The 17,661-nt window shown below is 30.8% G+C and overlaps 1 protein-coding gene across 3 annotated transcripts; it reads left to right on the forward strand.

The window, feature by feature from the left end:
• The first annotated feature begins 10,821 nt into the window (after window positions 1-10,821).
• LOC111303455 (glycosyltransferase BC10-like) lies at window positions 10,822-17,657 on the forward strand. Of its 3 annotated transcripts, none has more exons than XR_016326806.1 (11): window positions 10,822-11,242; window positions 11,757-12,265; window positions 13,986-14,084; window positions 14,838-14,938; window positions 15,017-15,088; window positions 15,187-15,277; window positions 15,650-15,730; window positions 16,504-16,563; window positions 16,643-16,765; window positions 16,858-17,014; window positions 17,107-17,657. XR_016326806.1 is itself a non-coding variant. In XM_022899730.2 (11 exons), the coding sequence occupies exons 2-11, from the start codon at window positions 11,879-11,881 to the stop codon at window positions 17,221-17,223; spliced, it is 1,170 nt and encodes a 389-aa protein (XP_022755465.2). In that variant the 5' UTR covers window positions 10,854-11,242; window positions 11,757-11,878; the 3' UTR covers window positions 17,224-17,657. The 3 variants fall into 3 exon arrangements, 2 of the variants coding, with proteins under 2 accessions (XP_022755465.2, XP_022755466.2); XM_022899730.2 differs by having other exon boundaries at window positions 10,854-11,242; window positions 16,976-17,014; XM_022899731.2 differs by lacking the exon at window positions 10,822-11,242 and adding an exon at window positions 11,384-11,517 and having other exon boundaries at window positions 16,976-17,014.
• The last annotated feature ends 4 nt before the right edge of the window (window positions 17,658-17,661 follow it).

Consider the following 17,661-nt stretch of genomic DNA (forward strand, 5'->3'; position numbering starts at 1 on the left):
TTTATCGCTAGCTTTAACCCGACCTCGAATCAAGCCATTACCAGGAAAACCTAAAATTTCTTGTTGAAAGCACCTATTTGAAGATAATCCAAACGTCCATTTCACATGCATGTGGAATAATGCTTGAATCATAAGAAAGTCTGAACATTCGAAATCATCAGTCCTATTGATGCATGGGACAAAGAATATGAATGGATTCTATTGAGAAGCATTAAGCTGTAGACAAATTACAGAAACAACTACAACTCATCAAACAAAATGCCTCAAGTTGAGTCAAAGCCTTATCCTATCTTTGCGCATCAAAAGTATGAAGATATTCTCATTGATTTATGATTAAACAAATTGGACATGATCTGAAGATTATTCTTTAATTGTGATTGACATTTGATCAGTATACGACTGGATGATAAGCGGATATATATTCAAAGAATTGAATTGGAATCTCTTCTTTTCTTATCTTATTCTGATCAAAGAATTGAAAAGTATTTAAAGCAGCTCAGGATTCACCTTTTCAATTTGTTTTTTGGGTGAGATTCGAAGAGATGTATTATAGTTTTTGGCTTTTTTTTTTTCAAAATTTTCATGCCTAGTTGCGTAGTAGGTGGTATTATAAACACATACACTAGATGTATTTAGAATGAATTCTTTTAAGTTACATTCATAATAAAATATTATACTATTATTAAAAAAAAGGTAAAATGATAAAATTTTAACCTAATTTAATGAAGTGATTTTCATAAAAAACAAAAAAAACAAAAAACAAAAGTGATAATTTGAGCCTCTTAACAGGTCCGAAAATTGTAACATATGCTCATAAAATTTTGAAAAAGAAAGGAAGAAATTCCCATTAAACATATTTTAAAGTCTAAATTAAGCACCCCTATCCCTGAAAAGGTTCTATTCCCTCCCCAGTGGATGGCAGGTGGGTCCAAAATTGCTTTAGATTGGGGTAAATTGCCCTAAACAGATAAAATTGATGCTTTAAAAGGATCTAGAAAAAAGTGGTGAGTTCCTTCAAGTGCCATAAAAGTCAACCATGTTTTCCTATAAATGTGCAATATATTAGCAATGCTTGAAGCCATAGAGAGAGCTAGCAGTGATACATAAGAATTAATATTTATGGTCCTGGTCGATGATTGGCGTTCTTGCATGAAAGGAGAGAGAGTGGGGGATTGAGTCAAGAATGACTTGCCGGTATTTGCTTCTTGTAAAGCCCAGTGGCCGGTCTTGACCACGTCTTCCGGCAAGTCATTTTTGACTCACCTTCGCTCCCTTTTCTTTCATGTTAGACGCATCATCATATTCATTCCTCCTGTTGTATTTGTAGCCAGGCCAAGGATTATAATTTGTGAAGTGTTAAACCTCAAACTTTTTTTTTCTTCTATTTTGTTTTGCTCGTCTTGTTATATATCTTAATTTTTCCACTGACTTCAAATTACAATTCTTAAATTAAAATGAAAAAGAAAAAAATAAAAACTATTCTAATTGCAACTCAGTTTATGCTTATTTTTTGCTGCCTAACCTCTTGGCAACCTCTTGCCACCATAAGTTGATATTGCTATCTTATCCCTTTGTCTCTTTTCTTCTTTTTGGGACATTGGAAAATTAAAAAAAAAAAAAAAAAAAAAAAAAAAAAAAAAAAACCTATAGCTTTTTCCTTTTTTTTTTTTTTTTACATTTCAAATTTACTTTTTATGATTTTAATTTTTTTTTTTTACTTTTTGTTATTAAAAATCATGAAAAGTTACAAATATGATAAAATCAAAATTTTAATTATATAAAATATACCAAAACCAAAGGTTTGTTGTTAAACTTTTCTGAAAATAAAATAGAAACAGCAAAATAAGGTGGAGAGAGTACAAAATAGTCAACTAATCAACAACTTTTGTGAAAATTAATCAGTCAATGGTCAACCCATTTTTCATTGCATGTCTTACGGGCATTTTCATTATGCCTCATGACAAATCCCATAAGACATGCAATAAAGGTTAAACTATAAAGAACAAATAGGCACAGAGTCATGTCTTCTATCTTATCAACCCCTTGAGATGAACCTAACGTAGGACAAATCCTACTATATATGCCTCAACTCGGGCTGCTGAGCAGTATATATCTGTTTCTTTAAGACTTTTATGTTGATCGCTAATTATCATTGGTAGGTTTTCGTGAAACGTCTTGAGGGCAGTTGGAATTTCTTCAGTCACTCTTTTTGGGAGCACAGGCTATTATTTGAAGGTTAAATGAGCAAATATACTGACTGAAGCAATGGATTTAGCAGTTCTTGGAAAGCTTCGGAAGGTTTTAAAACAAACATGATAAAGAGATTTTACGTGGTAATTACATGGAGGTTGTTCTTGGTGGGACTTTCATTGCTTGGCAATTTCTGTATTGCCTTTCATAATTCACATCTGCATGATCACGCAAATTTTCAGTTATAAAGTGCTTGTATTTTCTAAGATAAGTATTCCTGGTTGTAATATTTTTATCTTTTAAGGCTTTTTTTTTTTTTTTAATTTTATCCATTGATGTTCCTTTTGTAGCTTTGATCATGCAGCAGAATTTAATTTGTGATTCTGATGCTATAAATACTAACCTATACTTGTTAGCCTTTATCTTTTATACCCTTTTAGAAGATTAATAAAATCTATATTTTGACTAAGCAATAAAAAAAAAAAAATCTAAACAACAAAATTGATATGATGGTACCGTAATTCATCCACATAAAAGAACTTTTATACAAACAATCTCTTAATTTTTCTCTTTTTTCCGTTTTAATCAGGAGAAAATTAATGTAAGATCCTTGGATGTGTGATTTTTAGTCATTTACAATGTCCTAGGTACATTTATGTCGTTCTTTCTTTTGACCTCAGTTTCACAGATTAATTTACCCTTTTTTTCCTCTTTTTTCCACGACTTTTTCTTCGATCCAAAAAGCTGCAAAGCAAAAACAATAATATTACGTAAGAATTGATACCTCAAGGCGCACTTCAGCTAAGTCAATATCTCACAAATGGATAGAGAGACAAAATAATAAGAAAGTAAGAGTGAAGAGAGGATGAATGTCTTTGCAGATATACCTTACCTTTATATATACTAGTGTTGTAACTCCGCATCGCTTGGTTGAGATCAATAATGTTTTTAAATTGTATTATAAAAATAGAATTAAAGATATTTAAATGCATTATATTTGTATTTATATATTAAATAAAAAATTAAAAATTACACATATAAAAGAAATATTACAAATTAGTGAAAGATTAAAAGTTAATATTATAATTTTGTTTTACGTACCAAATACAACAAAAGTATGAAACAAATCCATATACAAAAACAGGCTCCCTCAAATAAAATCCGACTAAAAAAGCAAGTCTCATTTTCTCACACCCAAAAATCAATTAAATCTAAAAAAATATGCACATTTATTATATGTAAAAAACTTATACAATAACAAACTCTTTAAAAATTCAACCTATAAAATAACTCATATTCCCTCACACCTCACACCTCACACCTCACACCTCAAAGCTCACAAAACCCAAAAAAAATAATAATTGTCATGTGTAAAAGGCTTATCCATATTCTCTCAAATCCCAAAGCCCACTAAATCCCAATATATATATATATATATATATAATGTATAGAAAGCTTATGAAACTCTTTTTATATATAGTAATATAGATATTTATGTATAGATTCCAAACCAATACAAAGCAATGCAAGCTTCTAAAAGTAGATTCCCCTACAACAAAAGGTGTTGTTAGAATGAGTGTGACAGAATGTCACAGTCGACAAATTGATCCAAGCTCAGGGATTCTTTTCGAGACGAGTAGCTATTCAAGTTCTAATGGGACAGAGTCTGACAACCAAGGGGGCAAAGCCTTAAGGCTCACTGAAAGTCTAGGTCATACGGAACTAGACCAGAATAATGGTACGGGTAATGATCAAGACTTCAGAAGCTCAAGAAAGGTGTTCAGGTTCGACAGGATTGAGTCAGCCCTAGGGGTGGACACTGGCGAGCGATGTGCAGAGACACCTAATCAAGTATAGACGGGAGCACCGATTATCGAGGTGCAAGCATATAGTCAAGCCCAAGTATGGATACACATGAACATAGTCTTGGAAGAATCAAATTTGGAGGCTTCTAGAAGGCTTGGTGTTCAGCATGATTTCAACAAGTCAATGATTGTGCAGTAGTACTTAATCTCCTAGAATCAAGGATTGTAAGTTAGATCATAAAATCAAGGGATTGTAATTTCTAGAGTTTAGAAACATATCTCAGGTGCTAAATGTAAGGGGCTTAGCTATTTAGAGTTTTCCACCTTCATGCACACACAGACTAGAGCCATTAAGTAATAACATCCTTATTATTGCCTTAAACTTTTTGTTATTTTTTTGTTAGCCTTTATTCAAGCACTTGCTTTGCCCTTTCATTTTGTAGCGTATTGGGCGGTTAAGCCCCGCAGTCTAAAGTGTTCGTGTATCATTTCTTGTGTTAGGCTGATTTAAAACATGAAAAAAATCCATCCTTGTGTCCTGAAGCTGCGTGAGTCTAAAGCTTAAGTCTCAATCCATGATAAGTGGTATCTACGAAAAGGGCAAGAAAGCTAGTTTGAGGGATATTTGGTCTACCATAAATGGTAGGGTAAAAAATATATATATAAATGGGTAGATGTTAAGTGTAGGATCCTTTAGAGATCATTTTAATGTATAGTGTATAAATGTAAAATATCAAAGATTATTATGATGCTTTTGGGATCATTTAGGAACATAACGATTAAATTTGATAATATAAAATATGATATGATAAATAATACAAATATACAAATTACTATATGGATTTAACAATAATCATATATGAATTTAACAAAATTAAAAAAATATATTTTATATTTTGTGTCAACATAAATTATAACACGTAATTTCATGTAAAATATAATAAGAATAAACAAATTTTAATATTTTACAAGATATAAATATACAAATTACTAAATCAAATAAAGATTTTCTTTTTCTTTTGAGAGTAAATTGAAAGTTATCACCAGTAAAGACTAAGGCTCCCTTTGGATTCATAAGCACCTTCATTTGAATTCATAAGCATTTATAATGGAGGTGCAGTTACCAAAAGTTTTTGTGTCAATCGGCACTATATAGCCGTTTGGATTCAAATGACAAGTGAGAATTTCATTAGTTATTCATTGACTTTTTTTTTGGTCCGGTGACCAATTAGTGTTTCTTTTTATTTTTCTTTTCCTCTTTTACCCTTTATTTTGTATTATGAATATAAAATATCTTTATAATTTAATTTTTTATTTTTATTTAAAAAATATTATTTGATGTATTATTATTTTATTAATTATTAATTAATTATTAATAAAATTACTATTTAACATTAAAATAATTTAGTAATTTTTAAATTATTTATTAATTTTATAAGTGTGAAATAATTTGAATATATATACAATTTTTAATTTAATATTCTTAGTGATTATTTTTTTATTATAATTTATTTTATCGTCACTACTATTTTTATATCTAAACATATATGCCACTATTAATTTTAATCTTATTACTATAGTAATTAATCTCATCTCTATTGTTATTTTCAAAACCAATTTTATTATCAATCCATATAGATACCCATCTGTGTCCGGAGTAAATCAAAATCTACTTTACTGTTATTATTTTGTTATCATACTATATTATATTATATTATTATTACTATTGTATTATTATGTTATAGTATATTATATTAGTATATTACATTACTACTACTATTATTATTATTATATCATATTATATTATACTATACTATATTATTATTATTATTATTATTATTATTATTATTATTATTATTTCATTTATTTTTGTTTTTATTTTTATTTTTTTCCTTTCTTCCAATCTTTAATCGTAGATTTGGGAAATGAAAATATGAATCCAATCCCATAATCAAATATTTTTAATGCTGAATCAAGTCTAAATAACTAACAAATTCAATTGAGACCAAATCAGAATCCTAATAATATGCTTAAGCAGAACTCAATTCTAGGATTCAAGCCTAGATTGGTTCTGTCTGTTTCCTAAAATTTATCCTAATAGTGCTTATAAATTGAACCAAGAATCATAAGAAACAGACACGGTTGATTTTTAAAAAAAGGGAGTGAACTGGGTGTTTTGAAAATTTTTTAGGCAGTAAGATATTTCTAGGATTTTTTATTTTGAAATTTTAAGTTCGATTTGAAGTTTCGGGTTAGATTTAAGTTTTTGAGGTTTGGATTAGGATTCTTGGGGGTTTCTAAAGAAATCTAAGCAAATTTGAAAAAATTTGAAAATTTTGGGTTTTTTTTGGAAAAATCTGGGTTTGAGATAAATTTTTCAATGAAAGATGAAATTTTCAGTTGAATTTTTTACCGAGGTTTAAATTTTTCTATGGGATTTCGAAGACTTTTTCAAAAACTAGTGGTTTTTCACTTTCTGATTGAATATTCTGGTGACTTTTTTAGAAATCGATGAATTTTTTCAATTTTTGGTTAAATCTTTGACGGTGTTTTTGGTTGGGTTTTAGAGAGAAGGGAAAGCAGAGGAATTTTGAGGCTAAAACATTAAACTTGGCTTTTATAAGGACCCAAAACGACGTCATTTCTGCATATCCAAATTCGCGCTCTGACTCACTAACCCGTGATTAACCCGTGTGCTGACCAGACTCAAATCATAGGTTATTTTTTTTTGTTTTATCTTTTTTTTTAATTTTTGATTTTATTCATTTTATATTTTTAATTTAATTTATTTTCAATTTTTTATTTTTACTAATTATTTATTTTTATTGAATATTTTCCAAAATTCTATTTTTATTAAAAAAATCTTCTCAAATAAGTTAAAAAAATAAAAATAAAAATAAAAATAAATCTTTTTCAAGTAAATTTATGAAATTCACCAAACAATTGAAACTTTTCATAAATCAATTTTCAAAAAAATAATAAAATAATAAAATTTTTTCCTTCCAAACAATTGAAGGATTACTTTCTAAATTAAATTATATCAAACTATTGGGAGATTTAATGAATTTGCCTCAAAAGCATAAAATTTTTATAAGCATTTTTGAATAAAAATCTCACCAAATTATTGAGAGATCTACTCCAAAATAAGTCACACCAAATTATTATGAGACTTTATTAATTTTTTTGAATAAAATATTATAATAAGTTCGATGATAAAGCCTCTTTAGAATGGGACATTAGTCTCTATGAATACTTTTGAGGCAAAAAAATTGTTTCAAATTGCTACCAAACTATTATGGGTAATTTTAGGATTAATTTGCTATATTAAATATTTTGGAACATGTTCAAGGCTTGAATAATTTGATATCAAACCGGTACTATCTTTTGAATAGGCGCTGTCAGGATGCTATAATTTTTCTCACACGTAATCGTACTTTTGAACTTAAAATTTGGTTTCGCATATCATAATCTGTTTCAGATAAGTAATTACACCTAAACAAAAAAATATTGGTAATGACTCTTCTAACTCATATCTAATAATAGATTCACAGATCTATACATTATGACAATTCAAATAAATCCTAAACATCAAATCTTTTAAATGTTTCATAGTACATTAATTAATTATGAAAAAAAAACAAATTGATTTTATATATAAAAAAAATAGACAATGGTTGAAGGCTAGTGCATATAAGTTCCACTGAGGAAGAGATTGCATAAAGAAATTAGTGAATAGATGAGTTTTCAAGAATCAAACAAATATGACAACTAGGATTTAATATCATGCTAAAAAATTGGTTGGATGACCAATTCTCCTAAATACATTTTTAAAAAATTAATCACGTATTTGATATTTAAACTATAATTAAATTTTTTATTTGATATCTAAAGTTTAAAATGTGCAATTAAACACTCAAATTTTGCTTCCATAAGCCTAAATGCCCAATGCACATTTTCCTAACTCTATTGAAAGGAAGTCTAATGTGTCTCCTAATAGCCTATCAAAGCACCATTTGTCGGGTTCTTATTGGCTGTTGGGGACACATTATAATTATCCTAACAGAGTTTAGCAAATATGTAATATAGTTAAGTATATACATTTTTAATTTTTATATCAAATTAAATATTTAATTATAGTTTAAGCATTAAATGCACATTGATTCAATTTTATATTAATAAGAAATAATCGAGTTATTTACATGCAATGATCACTAATCTTTCATCATATGAACTTTAAAATGTCTTGACTAGATCATTAAAGTTTGTAGATTGTATCAAATTTAATCACTTTAATATATTTCATCCAATAAAATGAAAAAAAAAAAGTGGTTATCGTTTAAGCTGTCATGTAAATAGATCAATCAAATTCGTAGACTTTAGCCTTTTAAGCATTTTTTATCTAAAAATCAAAATTACATAATTGTACGTGCATAAGAAAAACGATAAAAAAAAAAGGATAGGAGAGATAAAAAAAAAAACAATCTGGATTTCGATTGATGTGTGGCAATCACATCATTTATTTTTTCACTTTATTAAATAAAATTTATTAAAACGATCAAATTAATCAAGTATAATTGGCAAACTTTATTCACCTATTAAGGATAAATTAAAAAAACCCTAGGTATAATTGTTTTAAAATAGACTAACTTTTTAAGTTCTAGTAATAACTAGATAATTATTTAGGGCACAGCATGGATATGTGGACTGCTTCTTCAAGTGAGGTTGAATATTGAAGTTGAATGGATTTTATACAAACCTCAAGGCTCAATCGCTATATGTATTAACTTGAATTGGGGATTGTATGACCCCAAGTGCTTATTCCTTTATTCATTCTGTATATCAACAAGAAGGAAAATGTTGAAACGAAAGAAAGCAATAGTGCCAAATTAATTCCTTTTAAAAGAATATAAAGTTATTTTGAGATTTAGTTACTCTAAAATTTTTTAGAACATATCTTCATATATTGAGCATTTGTTGAAGTCCAAAACGTATATGTGAGTTGTCCATCTCCTATCCTTCAAAAGATTAAGATTCTATTCCCACAATAACCAATTACTCTTGTCTTGAATTATGGTCAAGTGGATTACAAGTAGGACCTAAATCATTTGCATTGAAACCAAAAAGTGCTCAAAACAGATAATATCAAGAGTCTAATATTCCATGCTTTGTGGATGCTAAGTAAACGTGATGGTGTTCCTTCAATTTCCACAAGGGTCAACTCCATTCCCATTTCTTCCTATAAATACTAAGCAAATTAGAGTACTGCAACACAACACAACACATGCAATACATAAACTTTCAGAAATGGCTGATCGTAGATTATAATTAATAAGTTTGTTTGTTTGTGTTTTTCTGCTGTGGAAGTGTCTTGCATAAAGAGATAGAGAGTGGGTCTGAGCCAAGGATGACTTGCCGCAAATCACTCTCCTCAGTTAAGCTGCTTTCTCTAGATTTTTATTATATATAGGGCTTAACCGTGTGTTGATCCGGTGGGTTGTCCGGGCTCAGTTTCGCTCTCTCTTCTTTCATGTCAGATACACTACGAATTCAAGGTCGAATGTTATTTTTATTAGTGCATTTTTTTTTTCTCGTTTTCCTTTTTGACCATGTACTTCATATGCAGGCGCAACTCCACAACACACTTTGGCAAGAAAAAAAGTTGGTAAATTGAAATGGTTGAAGTTTGAATATGTAGTCACCTAAGTTGGTATGATTTAAATATTTTACTTATAAAATTTAAATGTTAATCTTATTATCAGTAATTGCATTAATAAGTGATATGTAAATTTAATATAAACTATTTCTTAAGTTTGTGGTACCTTGATTTAGACAGGAAAAATTTCTTCTCATCTTAAACTTTTGAAGACCAAAAAAATTTTAATAAATTTAATCCATATATTTTTTAAAATTGAGTTAAGAACAATTATTAACAATACAAATTAAGATTTTATCTTTAATTAGTTAAAGGTGATATGGCATTTAGTGCATACATAATATATTGATATGAATTAATTTTTTGGCTACATAACACACACACACACACATATATATATATATATCAGTCAAACAATATTATATTTTATTTTGATTAAAAATAATTAACTTTTTAAAACTCTAAAAGTATAGCACTTAGATTTTTTTCTTAAAAGTAGTTTTTTATATCTAATATGCATGTCATGATAAAAAAAATTTCAAATTAGCATGTCATGTCATTAATAATAATTAAAAAAAAACCAAACAATTGAATTTAATTGCAAAATTTAAACATTGTTATGTCTTTAAATCAATCTTTGTATATACATATATATATATGTAAATTGAGCAAAAAAATTGAACCACTTTGTCTTAACCTTTCATTTTATTATTCATTATTTGTATAGTACTAAACATCTCGAGAGAAATTTTTTATTTTTTTATTTTAATGCACAAAGATAGAGTCAATTATGGAGCGGAACCAATTGATCCCTTATGTTTGGTAGGAAAGAAGAAAAATAAAAAAAGAACAAAAATAAAACAATGAGAGGAAATAAAATTATTTTTCTTTGACATAATAGAAGAAAAAAAAATATTAAGAGTAAAGTTATAAATAAAATTATTAATTTAAGTTGAATAAAATAAAAGATTTTTTTGGTGCGGTTGATCAATCGCTCTTAGACTCTTACATGCTTCATCGACTAAGTAAAGCGGTAATGAGATATTTCAAAATCTAGCTCTTACATTAAATAGGATAACGTGATAGAAAATAATACCCTGAAAGGGTTTAACTGAAAAAGGCATTGAATCTACGTTGAGTTGGTGGGAAAACCACGCGCTTAAAGTGCGGCTAGACATTGACATTTGATCTAAAGCAGCACTAAATTAAATTAAACCGCCGGTTTTGTTTTGTTTTTGGACCAATTAGCTGAAGAAAATTCCAACCCGCCTGCGGCTTCTTCGACCCTGCTCTCTCTCTCCCTCTCTCTCTTTGATAAACAACAATAAAAAAATAAAAATAAAAACCACAATCAAATACATAAACGAATCCTCTGAAGAATCAAAAACCCATTTTACAGATATTAATCTCTTCTCTCTCTCTCTTTTTTTTTTTTGTTGTATAAATACAGCAAATTCAAGTCTGTTTCTCTGTTTCATGTTTCATGTTTCATGCTCTGCCTATCCTAGATCTTAATGTCTTCTTCATTTTTGGACGTTGGAATCAGGAGATTTTAGGGTCTCTTTCATTTTCTTCAACAACCTCCATTCCTCAGGTAACTTGCTTCTCGTTTTATTTTAGTTGGGTTTGAATGAGTCTTAGTTTTCTGGTAGGTTGGACTAGCGAGGTCATCGATTTGGGTTGACTTTTTTTATCACACGTTTCTACTTATTTTTTATAGAAAGTGTTGAAAGAAGCTGGCTGCGTTTGGTTTTAGTAGTTAGGCAAATCCATAACTTTGCATTTCTTTCTTCAATTCATGCTATCTGTGTTGAATAAGTTGAAAAACTGTTGCTCTTGAGCCTTTTTATTACCCACCAATAAGAAAGGGTAAACTTTGTATTCTGTTTTTATTTATTTTGAAATGTATAGAACATATGCTTGAGTTTGCGGGCTTTTTTTAATTATAATTCCATTTCCGAACTTTTAAGGTTAAAAATTTGATTGGGTTTGTTGTACTTAGTATTTAAGCTGACACTTTTGACCAAGTTTTGATTTTTTTTGGTCTCATGGATACTTTCGTCACAAACTAAGTATGGTAACGCTTCCTATATGGTTTCCTTTCTCAGATCATATTACATTGATCAATTGAAGAATCTGTGGTTGGTTGTGGCTACTAACTCATATTTTTGAGAGAAAACTGGAATCAGAAGGGAATCACAAGAATATAAAGCTTTGGTGTTTGTACTAGATGAAGGGAGCTCAGGCGTGGCGACTAGGCAGCATGGGTGACATGCAGATCTTGCCTGGGTCTCGCCACCGCCCTCCTTTAAAGAGGCTGATTTGGATTATTTTCTTGGTTTCATTAGTTAGCATTTTTTTCGTTTGTGCTTTTATCTATCCACAGCCTGGCAATGGAGCCTGTTACATATTTTCTTCTAGAGGTTGCCAGGCCCTTACTAATTGGTTACCTCCCGCTCCTCCAAGGGAATTAACTGATGAGGAGATTGCATCAAGGGTTGTGTCTAGAGATATTTTGAATACTCCTCCTGTCCAATCTAAAAATTCTAAAATTGCATTTATGTTCTTAACTCCAAGTTCACTGCCTTTTGAGAAGCTTTGGGATATGTTCTTCCGTGTAAGTTATTTCTTTTTCAGCTGCTAGTTAGTTTTTCCTCTCTAAAGTCTTCATACGGTTCATGGATATTTTATTAGTTTTTCCTCTCTAATGTCTTCATATGGTTCATGGATATTTTGTTATCCCATTTAACGTCATGATTATTATCCTTGAACTTGGCTTTCATGAACTGATATGTTGTGAAGAAATTCATTCTGGGCTTGGTCCTGTATAACAAGGTTGGATGGATCATATATGAAATCTACCATGTGAAAGGTGTTTGCCAAGAAAGAATCACTTTTTTGTGTGCAGGCCCCAAGTACTGTGCCCGTTTTGCATTATATTATTTTCCTGAAGTAATTTGTACTTGTTTATTTATTATTGCATCTTTGTTGTTATAGATACAAAAGCAGCTATTTTTTTGGCTGAGAAATACTTATATAAGTGATGAGGACTTATGGAAGAAATGTTGTACATAAGCATAACATGTGCATTTATGGTTGGTGGGAAAACCTGCTAGAGATTTTGGGCCTTGATCTAGTGTTAATAGGGGGTGAAGCAAGGACTCTGGGTAATAAAGATGCTATTTTAAATCTGCACCATTAGGTAATCGAGGGAGAAGATGGTTTTGCTTTTTGCAATAGTTTACCTACTTTAACTGGAGCTCTTAGATAGTTTGGATCCTATCTTCAGGATTTTTAGTTTTTTTATTATTATGTTTTTCAAACCTTTTGCTAGAGATTTCTTGGTTTAGCCTGTCAGTAATGATATTCACATCTGTAGGTTTTTAACACCTTGATGCTGTAGATAGTGGGGCAGATATGAACAATCATATGACTAGACCCTATGGAAAATGGATAAGGGGCATTTTTGTAATAATTGTTAAGATTTTGATATATGAGGACAAACTTTTTGCCATAGATGTTGTTTCTGCTGTATAAAATGCAGTTTGCTGTGTGATTTGTAAATTTATGATCATTATCTGAAGAAAGTGCCAATATTTGTGATTTATTAGCTCAAGATGGGAATTAAGAACCATTTCAAGCCATACATTAGATTTAGAAGTAGAAAAATGAAAAGTTGAGTTGGACAAGGGACCGAAGCTGTTTCATACTGGTTGAAAGGGAAGGTGTGAATACTGGTTTAATTCCTATAATAGGCATTTTAGTCTGTTTGAACTAATTAGAAACTTATAGTACCTACAATTTTTGGTGTAGGCAACATGGAGTGTTCTACAGTATTACTTAAAAGCTGCTGGCTATATGAAGCCCATTTGTGAATCAAATAGTACATTTCTCTCTTCTGATTGATTCAAATAAAGTAATTCAGGTTGGTCATTTTACTAGTTTTTGTCTCAGGGAATTGTCTAATATAAATGAGAGTCATATGTATTTCATTCTAGTTAACAGCATTTCCTTTGTTGATTGTGGATGCAAATGTGGGTTAATGTGTATGGTGAAGGTACTATTGATATCAATGGGGCATATTGTGAATTGATACAAATGCTAGGGTGGATATGGAAGTGGGCAGATTCCGCTTCTTTTTATGCATCGGGATGTCTGTATCAATAACGTTTTAGTTATGTTTGATTGTCTGCTCAGTTCATTCTGTTTCTGTTGAATTCTTGCAGAAAGGAACTAGTCATTATCTTTATTTTTTTCTGCATTTGTGGCTTTTAGTTACTTTTAAGTGTTATTTACCATGTAACTTTAGCAAAAGTTGGCTCATTTTTTCCTGGCAGGGGCATGAGGGAAAATTTTCTGTTTATGTCCATGCTTCAAAAGGAAAACCAGTGCATGTGAGTCGTTACTTTCTTAATCGGGAAATTCGCAGTGATGAGGTACGTATCTTAGATTAAATTGGTTGATAGGTTGCTATTTCTCTCTTCTTTTTTTTTTTCTTTTACTTTTTCCTTTGATATGATATTTTGTTATATTGAAATTATCTTTCCATGCTTCTGCATTTTGGAAGCACAAGCAAAGTATAGTGACTTTACAATAGTCATTAGAAAAATATCCAGTGATTCATCCACTGTGTACTTAAAATGGCTCCAGCACAAATCCTGATAGTCAACTACTTAATTTCAGTATATCAGAGGGAAAGGGGTAGACTGCCCTGTATCCTTGTCTGCAATATCAAGAGTCTGTCTCTGTTCATGTTTCTGCTTTATGAGGTCGGTCATAATTTATGGTCCAACTTTCTTTTTCAGTTTGGAAAATCTCTAGGAATGCAAACCCAAAGACGTGATACTAGCACTTACATTGTCATTCGAGTATCTTGTTACAGATTGTTAGTAATTATATGCTTCTGTATTATTTTACATGCAACTCCTAGACATTTTTGTGTTATTAGGTGTGCACATGTTTGCTATTTTTAATATCAAATTTCTGCTCGAACTTCATGATCTGATAAAAGGTTTTTACAACTTGGTTAATTTATCTATTTATTTAATGATATGATTGTAGCTCTATTTTTTTCTTATTGTCTGTTATGTTTTAGTTGAACTCATTGTGACATTTTAATATGTTGCTATTTACTTGTAGTATCCACAAATTTGACAAGCTAGTAATATTTGGCTTTACTGAATTTGCAGGTTGTATGGGGAAAAATTTCTATGGTTGATGCAGAGAGACGACTATTGGCATTTGCTCTAAAAGATCCTGATAACCAACATTTTGTGTTGCTTTCTGAGAGGTAACTATGGTTTCTCACTCACCCCCTCCTGCCCCAAAGGATTTTTTCTTTTTGCTTACACTGACTGTGATGTTGCAGTTGTGTTCCGTTGCATAATTTTGACTATGTCTACAACTATCTGATGAATGCTAATATGAGTTTTGTTGACTGGTAAGTGAAATCTTAGAGTATTACACATGTACACGCACATTTGATGGACTTCTTGCACCATTTTCCCTCGGTTGACATGTATCCTCCCTGTTTGCCAGCTTTGTGGATCCTGGACCGCATGGAAATGGCAGGTATTCAGAACACATGTTACCTGAAGTAGAAAAGAAAGACTTCAGAAAGGGTGCGCAGGTATTTCTGAATTCGTATGATATAGAGACCATTATTATTTAGATAAATATGCATTACAATAGATCAATCTGAGTGGTAAATCTGTAGCTGGGACGTGTGAATGAACTTAACCATGATCAACTCTTCTTGTGATAATATGAAGGCCATGCGCCTCTGCTAGTGCACTGTATTTTGTCAAATTTGATCACCATAGTTGATGCATTTGTCTATCATTTTATTTTGAACTTTTACTGTTTTCTTGACCCCAATTTGTTCAAGTCCTCTCCAGCTACAAAGTATCTTGTTGTGGAATATTTCAGCAATCAGCACATCTTTAAGCAAACTTATTTAGTGTCTTGTTGTGTCAAGTTTAAATGAGTGAATTTTTTGCAGTGGTTCTCAATGAGGCGGCAGCATGCTCTGATAGTTATGGCTGACAGTCTTTACTACTCAAGGTTCCAGGATTACTGCAAGGTGAATTTGATCTTAAAATGTAGTTTGAATAACTGTAATCTAATTTGTTTTGAATTTACAAGAACCTTCTTTGATTCGTGGATGAGAGAGTTGGTTCACTTTTATTTGTTTCTATTTTAATGATTTTTTAATATATTCAGCACTTCAAAAAATAATATTAAACAAATGAAGAAAATTAATTTGAGTTTGCCCAAGTGAACTTTTTTTGGATATGATGCCAAAAGAAGCTCAACCAACTCTGTTCTGTCAAAAGCATTATATATTTCTTAACATATAGCAGCAAAAGGGGTAAACTTCTTACCCCTCTGACTTCATTGCTCCTTTCCAATTCAATGTTTTTTTTTTTTTTTTATCAAGATAAAAGCTGAATGGTGTTTCAATGTTTTTTAATTAGAGAGATGAATATCATTCAAGAACATATGTAAGGCTTTGAGGGATATAATTGATGTTTCTTATTCTCACTATTATCTGTTCTGCTACTCTGGTCTCAATTTGCTTTCTCTTAGTCTTCTACTATCTTCACTGTTGGTATTAGCACGAAGACAGAACATTTCTAGATGTTAATGACTTGCCTGTGAGCTACATAAAATAAGCACTTATTTTGGAAAGTAGAGTTATTTTTAAGGAATTCTCTGGATTTATCGTGGAGATGATATGTATTATGATATAAGCATCCAGTAATTATAATGTGTGGATGTTTTAATTAAGATAGAATTCATGTGCAAGTTTTATGCTGCTGACTTGTAGTCTTTACATGTTCTTGATTATTACAGCCAGGTTTGGATGGCAAAAATTGCATTGCTGATGAACATTACTTGCCGACCATTTTCCATGTGAGGATCATACTCTGGATCATGTTTCCTACTTTTCACTTTAGCTTCTCCTAATGTGGTTTCATTTGTGTGCCCTCAGATGATTGATCCAGGTGGTATTGCAAACTGGTCAGTAACTCATGTTGACTGGTCTGAGAGAAAGTGGCACCCTAAATCATATAAGGCTCAGGATGTTACAGATGAGCTTCTGAAGAATATTACGGTACATGTGCTTGTCTCTTTATTTTTAAGCAATCGCATCGCAATAACCACTTGTCACTTAACAACTTACCACCTTGCCTTTTTAACTGATAGACTGAGAATGTTTGGTTCCTTTGTATGATGATGAAATCTTGCATGATTTGTCATCTGGGAATGCTGTAGTAGATTGGGATTACCAATAATGATGACTTTTGCATTATATTTTTTGCAGTCAATTGACTTGACTGTCCATGTAACAAGTGATGAAAAGGTATACATTTCAAACACATTTTCTCATGCTTTCACGACTTGGTAAAATTACCAGATTCTGAATCCAGTTTTCTTTTTTCTATCTTTTCGTAGAGTGAAGAGCAGGTAGAACCTTGCCTACGGAATGGTGTTAGACGACCGTGTTACCTATTTGCAAGGAAATTCTATCCAGAAACCCTAGATAAATTGATGATGCTCCTCAATTTTTGACTGAGAATTCTTTGGTTGGATTGATAGTATTTTCTTGATCCCTTCACCCCATCTTGGTTTCACATATAGATTATACATTTGTTACATTTGTAAATGGCCATGTTTCCCAACCACAATTCTTGAGTGCAAGGGCAACTGGAAGAGCAGTTAGGATGACTTGAATGAGGCTGAAGGCTAACGACTTGTTACTGTTGCGTCCTTCCAGATGGGTAATTTCTTGTCCATTCCCTCCATTTCTGCCATTGATACATTATCATATATGTTATAAGAATATTGAGGGATTCATTTTTTTTTTTTTTTAAATCCGTGTAAGATTACGCTGAGAGTCCGCTGTACATTGTTATTTTGCCCCAGGTGCTGAAGGCATGCGCTTTCCCTAACCCCAAACATGAATTATTATTTATTTATTTATTAAACATTTGATTTGGAATGCACGCA

This window comes from Durio zibethinus, chromosome 13 (genome assembly GCF_047325235.1).
Source record: "Durio zibethinus cultivar Kanyao isolate XHJ-2024 chromosome 13, ASM4732523v1, whole genome shotgun sequence".
Classification (NCBI taxonomy): domain Eukaryota; kingdom Viridiplantae; phylum Streptophyta; class Magnoliopsida; order Malvales; family Malvaceae; genus Durio; species Durio zibethinus.

Coding starts and splice junctions, on each gene's coding strand:
- LOC111303455 (XM_022899730.2), top strand. CDS start 11,879: ATGAAGGGAGCTCAGGCGTGGCGACTAGGCAGCATGGGTGACATGCAG. Junction 12,266..13,985: donor TTTGGGATATGTTCTTCCGT/GTAAGTTATTTC, acceptor TTTTCCTGGCAG/GGGCATGAGGGAAAATTTTC. Junction 16,564..16,642: donor ACTTGCCGACCATTTTCCAT/GTGAGGATCATA, acceptor GTGTGCCCTCAG/ATGATTGATCCAGGTGGTAT.